Source organism: Ursus maritimus, unplaced genomic scaffold (assembly GCF_017311325.1).
Source record: "Ursus maritimus isolate PB19 unplaced genomic scaffold, ASM1731132v1 scaffold_19, whole genome shotgun sequence".
Lineage (NCBI taxonomy): Eukaryota > Metazoa > Chordata > Mammalia > Carnivora > Ursidae > Ursus > Ursus maritimus.
In genome coordinates, this window is record NW_024424341.1 from 28,125,505 (window position 1) to 28,134,918 (window position 9,414).

The window sequence follows — 9,414 nt, forward strand, 5'->3', positions numbered from 1 at the left end:
GGGGGGGGGGGGGCGGGGTCCCCGGCGCGGTGCCGGAAACAGGCAGCCTCCTGAGGGGCAGGAACTAGCGGGCGGGGGCTTCGGGGCTAGGACAGACCTGAAGCCGACGCGTCTCCGCTGGGCGCTACTGCTCGGAGAAAATTCTCAGTTGTCTGGATTTCCTTAGATCGCCGGTGCTTCCCCCAACCCATCCCCAGACAGGCCCGAAACTTTGACAGAGAGCATAGGCGGAGCCGGCGGCGGCCAGACCACCTGAGTCTCTGTGGCAAGCCCTGTTACTGTGAAGCATTGGTGGTTCAGTGGTAGAATTCTCGCCTGCCACGCGGGAGGCCCGGGTTCGATTCCCGGCCAATGCAGAGACCTGTCTTTTCTTCTTCTTTCTACCCCCTCCCTTGCATTTTCCCCTAAAATGCTTTTTTTAAGCAGCCGGGAATGAATGATACAGGAATGATACTTCACTGACCGCTTAGCACAGACGCGAGAGTTGCCCAAGTTGAGACAGGGCAGGATGGGTTTGGGAGTTAGGTGTCAGGCCTCATGCACCCTACAGCGGTGCCTGCTGCCAGCAAAGGGTCCCTCTGGGCCTGAAGAAGCGGGGCCCCCCCGCTTCCCACCCTCACTCTACCCCACCCCACCCCTCAGTCATCAGCCAGGGCTGAAGCCTGTGCCCTGAACCTGGGGTCTTGCCATAGCCACAGCTGCCCACCCACTGCTGCCCCAGACCCAGGCAGGTCCAGCGACCCCCCCCCGCCCCCCCACAAGAGGCTTCATCCTCCCTACTGGAGTCCCCTGGGGATGTGTGGCTTCAGAGGGCCTCTCCTGCCCCAGGCCTTGAATGCTGGGTCCCCTTTGAATGGAGTCTGAGCCCCTGTGGGGTTAATCCCTGCGGATTATCGCCCAGCGCCTGGGGGTGGGGGGCAGAGCCTGCTGGGAAGGTGGTGGGAGGATATGAAATCTGAAGGTGACTGGAAGTAAAGAGTTGACGAAGGGGTTAATGGAGCCTCAAAAGTGGCCAGGGTCAAAAAAAGCACATGAGAGAACTATGGGAGAGAACCCCTTACTTCCCCCTATTGGACAGATAATTACAAAAACCTGGAGTCTCACACAAGAGACACAAGGCAAAGCAACCTGCCCGAGCGTGCAGCTCTGCGTCCCTGAAGAAACGCAAAGCTAACCGTGCGTTACCCAGGAGCGGACACCTGCTCGTCAGCCCAAAACACAAGCCGTGGCGAAGCCACCCACACTGTCCCACTCACAGGGTGACACACACCCTCAGGCGGGTGCTGGCAGGGAGGAATCAGGCCTCATCTGTGTCAAGGTCAAGCCGGAGGGGCAGAGACTTCTGGGAGCAGCCCCCAGCCCAGCCCTGCCGTCTCCCTTCCGGGAAGACGAGGCAAGGGGAAACCCAAAAGCAACCAGAACCTTCAGCACCGGGCGTTTACACAGCGTGGTTCCTAAGAGCGAACACCCGCCCCACTGCCTCTCCACCGCAAGGCAGGAAGCACCCGAATGCCCCCAGGACGACCAGGAGCTGAGTGAGGCCACCACAGATGCCCGGCTCAGGGGACACCTCTCCTATGCCTGTGAAAATGGCACGTTGGTTGCAGAATTTGGTGAGCTCCTTTCTGAAAATGTTTCAAGAGTTCCTCCCATTTTCTTTAAGCTTCCCAAGTGAGGGGCAGGATTTTGTCCAGGCAAGCTCCCATTTGCTACTTGCCAAACTTCTCTAGCTGGAAGAAGCCCCCAGGAGCCAGGCAGGTGGGGCTCCCCGCGAAGGACCCATGCGCCCTGGCTCCCGGTGGGAGGAGGGGCACCCTGCCTGTCAGCAGGATGGTGCTGGCGACATCCGTGACGAGGGCCCTGGGAATGAATGGGGTCCTCTCCCTCAGTTTACGGACAAAACCTGAGGCCAAGGGAGAAGAGATTTCTGGGTGCCACAGTGAGTAGCCTGAACTGGCCTCCTGGGGACCTTGTTCCATCTCAGGGGAACCCAGAGCCTCAGACAAGCCAGCCACCAGCCTCCCTCCCCTGCAGGCTGCGGGTAAGCCTGGACAGACTCACCAGGAGATGGCTGGGCCCTGATGCCTCTTCTGACCCGGCTGGCCAGGGCCTGGCCTGGGTTCTCCAGCCATGTCGACGTCTGAAGAGAGAACAAGAGAGCAGGGCAGAGCCTGAGAGGAGGGAGGGAGGGGTGCAGAGGACGGGCCCAAGTGCACACGGGCCCCATCGCTTCCAGGCTGGCCCTTCCCTGCTCCTCTGCTCCGAGGCAGTGGGTGTTGGTCCGTAAGAGGCAGTGGGCAGAGCACCACCCCGGTCAGTGGGCAGCCCCAAACCCACGATGGGAATCAACCCCATTGCCCGTGGCCTGGAACTGGGGGTGGTACCGTCAGAAGGCAGAAGGGAAAATATCCGTGATCTCTGCGTCCTGTGAGAAGACTCCTAGCCTGGCCAGAGACAATTCTCGAATGTCCTCCTACTGCCCGTCTGCCTGCCCACTTGCCTGCCTGCTGCTGGCCTACGCGCCCCAGCTGCCTGCAGGCTAAGCCCTGGGGGGCTGGCTGTGGCGGAGCTGGCCAGGGCAGCTCGAAGGGAGAAGCAGAGCCAGCAGCTGGCCCCGGGCTGGGAATGGACACCCCACTGCCCTCTCTCAGTGGGGGGGAGGCAAGAGTCTGCCGAACCCGAACCCACGCAGGGGAGGGCTGAGACATCCAGCGAGGCGGCGGCTGTGCACCTGTCACAGCAGATCTGCTCATTTCTGGGCTCCTCTCCTTTGGTGTTCAGCACTCGAGAGGCAGTGCTGCGCCTGTGGCAGAGAGAGGGGGTCCTGCTCACCGTGTACCCCCACCCGGTGCTCAGGGTCTGGCACTCAGCAGGTGCCCGATGATGTCTGCGGAATGAATACATGGATGGAAATCCATGAAATCAATTCTGTTTTCTGTTTGGGGTTTGGATCAGACCCCACAAGTGAAACTTGTGACTTCAGGGCCCCTCCCTGACCCCAACCCCTTTCTTCCTCAATCTGTGAGCATCTTCCGGGGTCCACTGTGGCTGCCAAGACGGTAAGGCCTGTGAGCCTTCTCCTTTTCCCGTTCTCAAGACTTCATACCGCACAGCGCCAAGAGCACTCACTCAGCACCTGCTTGCTTGCAGGGAGGAACAGGAGACCGGTGAGAGCGCCCCCCCGAGGCACTGACGATCCAGACTGAGTGTTTAATTGGGAGGAAGTTGGCAATTCATCACCTTGGCCTCTCTCTCCCATTCGTGGTCCTGTTTCACCCCCTCAAGGACACATCACACAAATGCCCGTGAGCCAAGGTAAACGCCACACTTCTGTCTTGTCTGGATTTCTGCCTCTTTTCCTTGGGTGTATCTTTATACCTGTGGTCACTTTCACATTTGCAATACCCAGAGGAGACAGAAAATCACACCCATGTCTACCACACAGGGCATGGCACTTAGAAATGCCTGCTGTGCCCAAGATAGAGCACAGAGCATTAAAATAAGCTTGCATTCTCTTCGGGTTGAACATCATCTCCTAAAAATGGGAATACAGAGTGAGGTGTGATTGCCCAGAAAGGAGAGAATGCAGAAACCTGCATCATCCTCCTGGGGCCTCCATCACAGGACCCAGCTTTGGGTCAAGCGGGAAAAACCATTCGATCGCCCCCCAGATTGCCAGTCGAGGGCTAATTAAATGCCAAGGGGGCTGGTGGAGTATCTGGGAAGTTCACCATCAATGGCAAACCTCGTCCACATGTGTAATGGGCATCTTCCTGGGCATCTGCCACCTGCAGCCCAGAGCAGACAAGCCTGGAGTCATGGCTGGGCCCCACCCCAACGCAGGGGCTATATTAATCAAGATTCTCCAGAGAAACAGAACCAATAGGAGCTATATACAGAAAGAGATTTATTGTAAGGAATTGGCTCACACGATTATGGAGGCTGACACATCTCAAGATCTGCAGTCAGCAAACTAGAGACCCCCGAGAGCCAGCGGCATAGCTTCAGTCCAAAGACCAGCAGGTCTGAGACCTAGGAAGAGCCAAAGTTTCAATTCAAGTCTGAAGGCAGGGAAAAAAACCAAAAACAGATGTCCCAGCTCAATGGAAGTGAGGCAGAAAGAGTTTCCTCTTGCTCTTGGGAAGGTAAACCTTTTTGTTCCATGCAAGCCTTCAACTGATTGGATGAGGCCCACCCACATTGGGGAGGCAGTCTGCTTTACTTAGCCCCTTCAAATGTTGATCTCATCCAAAAACACTCTCACAGACTCACCCAAAATAGTGTTTGGCCAAATCTCTTGCCACCTTGTGGCCCAAATTGAAACATAAAATTAACTATCACAGGGAGGCCAAGCACTGGGAAACAGGTGGAGGTCTTTGCTTGATATTCATCTCTCTCCAAGGGACACACCCTCTTGCATTCCCCCAGGCTGTGAATGTCTGATTCATGGAACACAGGTGGAATAGTGCATGAACAGGAGTCATAATGAATGACAGCAGATGACACAAGGACAGGGGAACGTCAGCAGTCAGGTGGGAAGAAAGCAGAAGACAGAAACAGACCAAGTGGATGGAAGGACTAGAATAAGGACAAAGGAGGGAAGCAGAAGAGGGTGGACATATTGGACAGCTGGTCTCCAGAGCTCCCTGAGCTCACTCCCAGATGTGTCCATCCTGAATTCTCAGATGGGTGCAAAGTAGTTCACTGATTTTCATAGAGCTCCTGGGAAGAAAGGAAAGGGTGGCTGTATCATCCCCAGTACTACAATATTGGAACCAGCAGCCAGAAATGATTGAATTCCAACCATCTGCCGGACGTCATGCTACAGACTTCACATCCATCATCCCAACCCTCACGGCGGCCTTGCAAGGCAGACACTCTCGGTGCCCCCGCCTGACAGAAAGGCGACTGTGTCTGGGGTCCGGTGGAGTGCAAGCTGAGAGGAGCAGTGCGTTCTCAGTTCCCTGCCTTGCACCCACCACACTGTTCCAAGAGGTCAGAGGACTTACTTGAAGGTACCCAGTGGGATCAGCTGGAAGCAGTCTGCTTCTGGGAGCACCTTCAGGCTGTCCTGTCTTGGCACTGGACTGCTCCATGACCCGCTCCACCCAAGGGGATGAGGACCCTGGTGAGGGCTTGGGCTGACAAGGGCCACCCCGCAGGCCGGGGTCCTGGATGTACCAGGTGGCTTGTTGCAGTGGGCTCCAGTCATTCTTTTGGCCCCTCCACAGCTGAGCCCCCTTCCTGTGTTACAGGGACCCCCTGTCTTGGAGACAGGAACTACCTCCCAGGAAAGAAGCCGAAAACCCCCCTTTCCACCTCCCTTTCCCGGCCTTCCTTGCCCCTAGGGCCTGGGCACATAACGCGGCCCCTCCCGACAGACCCATGCCCCTGACTTTGACTTCCAGCTGTCAGTGTGAAGAAGCCCATCTCAGCAGCTGATGGTGGCAGCGGATCCAGCTCCGTCCCACGTTGGTGACACTGACTGTGACGTCTGCGCCTGACAGGGGCGGGGAGGTGTCTTCCAGACCTGATCCTCCAACCTTTCCAAGAGCTCCTGGGAACTAACCAGAACCTTCGGCAAATTCCTTTCCTGCTCAGAGTCGCCAGCATCAGTTTCTGTTGCTTAAAACAAGAACCTTGATTGATGCAAAATAGGACTTGGCGTGGAAGGAGCCAGAAATCCAGGGGGAAACGGGGGTGATCTAAGGCTGGGAAGTGGCCAGAGGACAGTGAAAATCCAGCTAGTATTAAGGGACAGGATACTGGCAGCTCATGGCGTGCCATGGTGAGACACTTAATCCTTGTCCCTCAGAACAAAGTGCCCCTTCAAGGCAAGGCTTTGGGGATCTGGCGGCTTCTGACATAGAAGAGTATAAAGATTACCCCGAGGTCAAGGGCTGTAGGTCATAGGGTTTTGCTAATAGCACCACACGGCTCAAAGGAAAGAAAGACCAGCTCAGAGCCCAAATTCTCTGCTCAAAGCATGCTTAGAAAACCAGGAAAATTTTCTTCTTGCAGCTATAAGAACGTGAGAGTAAGAAAACCAATCTTACAGCTTGATCAATGGCTAGAAAGTGACACCATCAGGTGGCCCCACACCCTTGCATGGTCTCTAACTGGGAAAGAATGGAGACTGGGGGGCAGAGGTCATCAGAATGGGGCTCTTTGGGAAGGTGGGAGACTTAGGATAGCCATACCCCCCACACGCACACCCTGACGGAGCCTCCCTTGCCAGCAGCAGCTACCTCTTGGTCGTTCTGAACATCCTGGAAGCAGAAACTTGCTGGCTACTTGCCAAACCCATTCCCCTTCCCTGGACTCATGTCTAGGCGGAGTTTCTTTCTTTTCTTCCTTCCTTCCTTCCTTTCTTTTTAAAGATTTTATTTATTTATTTGACAGAGAGACAGCCAGCAAGAGAGGGAACACAAGCAGGGGGAGTGGGAGAGGAAGAAGCAGGCTCCCAGTGGAGGAGCCTGATGCAGGGCTCCATCCCAGAACGCCGAGATCACGCCCTGAGCCAACGGCAGACGCTTAATGACTGCGCCACCCAGGCACCCCACTGGCGGAGTTTCTTGCCATCGCTCATGGTTAGTGTGCTACGGGGCTGAGGGGAGGGCTGAGGGGCGGCCAGCAGCCAGTGTGTCCTTGAACAGTACACCCCCTAATGACCTTGTGGTGAAGGAGTCCCCTTGTGTGACCTATCCCATCGCCCCTTGTTTTCTCCCACCGAAATAACAAGTCAGGCCCCAGGAGGCCGATGACTTCAAATCCAGAAGGAGGATATTGAATCACCATAAGACCCGAGAGATTGTGCTAATCTGTGTGGGCAAAAACCTAGCAGAGTGATCAGGGGACGGCTTCGGAGGCTGGAGGACTGGGGAAGGAAGAATTCGAAATGGGGTTGAATGTATCGATGCTTAGGATTGCGTGGGGCCTGAGTAGCTGGGATGGTTCTGATTGTTTGCTGGGATGATTGTTTGAAACCTGGGCTTAATTGTAGCCACATAACCTTAGTTAATAGCGAAGAAGAAGAAGAAAAATGAGCCTAAGATTTACTGAGCATTTACTAGCCACCAGGCGCAGTTTTAAACACTTCATACTTATTTCCCAAATTTACTTAATTAGCAAGTGAGGTTTAGATGGTGTTCTCTGGATGAAGGAATCGAACAAATAAGGGCATGAGCTCAGCTGAGCTGGCGTTCATCCGTGTTTACCGGTCTCAGGCTCTGGTCCAGACACTTTAGCGTACCAACTCAGTTTATTATTCTCATTTTCTTAATTAAAAAATTTTTATTTATTTATTTGAATGAGAGAAAGAGAGTAGGAGCGGAACAGAGGGAGAAGCAGGCTCCCCACTGAGCAGGGAGCCCAACGTAGGGCTTGATCCCAGGACCCCGAGATCATGAGAAGGTAGACACTTAACCCCGTGAACCACCCAGGTGCCCCTATTGTCATTTTACAGGAGAGCTTGAGGCAGAGAGCTGTATGAGGGCGACCTGGGGCTGAGGGGTTTCCCAGCATGTGGGGCATGGAGTACAAAGACCCAGATAGTTCCAGGCAGACTGAGGTGACTGGTCTCCTGATTAAGTAACTTGCCCAAAGGAACACCGGAAATGGCAGAGCCTGTCCTGAAGCTCAGGTGGTCTGACTTTAGGCTCAAACTCTTCCTCTCTGCCCATGGTTCTCGCACCAGAGCCTGAGTCTGAAGTAGCTGGAGATCTTGTTAAAAAACAACAAAACCAGGGGCTCCTTGGTGGCACAGCGGTTAATTGTCTGCCTTCGGCTCAGGCCGTGATCCCGGCGTTACGGGATCGAGTCCCACATCAGGCTCTTCTGCTATGAGCCTGCTTCTTCCTCTCCTACTCCCTCTGCTTGTATCCCCTCTCTCACTGGCTGTCTCTCTCTGTCGAATAAATAAATACAATCTTTAAAAAAAAAAAAACAAAACGAAAAAAAAAACCCAAGCCCTGGCCTCGCCCTACCCATTCAGTCAGTTGAGAGCAGCTGAGCATTTGCTTTTCTACCAAGTTCACAGGTGACGCCAGTGCTGCTGGGGCTGCGGACTGCCTTGGAGAACGTCTGCGTTCGGCTCCCTGGCCCCCGGACAAGAAGGCGGGACGGACTTTTCAGGTAGGACCTGGCCACTGCCCCCTGCTCTCACAAACCCTACGATGTCACGTGGGGGCGCGGGGGGAAGGCCTCTGAGCCAGAGTATGCCTGACAGCAGTGGCTCGAGTACGTGCCTGGCCTGACTGTGCAGCAGAATTTGGGGCCTGGCTCTCTGACTCTCCCCAGGACCCTGTGACCAGGCCTTCCCCCTCCACCCCCCGCGTGACATGAAGGTAACCCATTTGGTGGCATTGAGTACGTTCACCGTGTTGTGAGACCTCCACTGCTACGTTCCAAAACATTTTTGTTCCAAGATAAAACCCAGACCCATTGAGCTCTTAGTCCCCATGCTCCCGCGACCCCTGGCGACCCCCAGGGTGTGTTTTGTTTCTGTGGATTTACTTATTCTGAGTATTTGATCTGAATGGAATCGTACCACGTGTGACCTTTTGTGACTGGCTTCTTTCACTTAAAATAACGTTCTCAAGGTTCATCCAGCTCGTAGACTGTATCCGTTCTTTGTTCCTTTTAATGGCTGAATAATATTCTATGGCACGTCCACTCATCCACTGGTGGGCGTTTGGGTGGTTTCCACCTTTTTGCTGTTGGGAATGATGCTGCTGTGAACTTTGTGCGTAAGGACTTGAGTACTTGTTCTCAATTCTCGGGTACAGGCCTAGGAGCAGAATTGCTGGGTCAAATGGTAGCTGTGCTGAACTTTTTGGGGACCCACCCAACTGTTTTCCAGAGCGGCTGTGCCATTTCATGTTCCCACCTGCAGCTGGTGAGGGTTCCAGCTGGTCCAAGTCCTCGTCAACATTGTTACTGTGTGTTTCTTTGATGACAGCTGTCCTACTGGGCGTGGAGTGATGTCTCGGTGTGGTTTTGATGTGGATTTCCTAACGGCTAGTGATGTGATTGTTGGCCATTTGTGTAGCTTCTGTGGAGAGCTATCTATGCTCATTTTTAGGTCATTGTCTTTTTGATAAATTCCTGTTCTGCCATGATTAGAGCTGTTTCTACGTTTCTACCGGTTGCAACCACAATAAAAATTGTGGCTGTTACGTTTGTCCTGGTTCCGGGGTCCTGGGCCACACTCCCACCTCCAACCAGCAAAACAACTCCACACATCACAGTGTGCCAATGGGCCGGGGTGCTTTCCAGACCCTGATGAGGGCACCTCCTGGCCTCACCTGCGCACACGGGCCCCTCTCACCACTGTAGGGAGCGGAGGGAGCCGGGGCCACGACACATCCCCCGCACAGATAATCACAAAGAAAGTGGGAGGAACACACAGGAGCA

The 9,414-nt window shown here is 54.6% G+C and overlaps 1 protein-coding gene and 1 non-coding gene across 7 annotated transcripts in view; one reads left to right on the plus strand and one right to left on the minus strand.

Annotated features, from left to right (window-relative positions):
* The window catches only part of LOC103673565, a 4,126-nt gene extending 3,785 nt beyond the window's left edge, over positions 1–341 (minus strand). For all 6 annotated transcript variants that reach the window (XR_005835629.1, XR_005835630.1, XR_005835628.1 and 3 more), the window contains exon 1: positions 98–341. Coding sequence is in view for 3 of the 6 variants with exons in the window: in XM_040633576.1 (XP_040489510.1) it covers positions 98–191 (94 nt within the window). In the remaining 3 variants the exon portion in view is untranslated. The remainder of the gene's footprint in view (positions 1–97) is intronic.
* On the plus strand, positions 286–356 carry TRNAG-GCC. Its single transcript has one exon. It is a non-coding gene; the product is annotated as a tRNA-Gly (tRNA).
* The last annotated feature ends 9,058 nt before the right edge of the window (positions 357–9,414 follow it).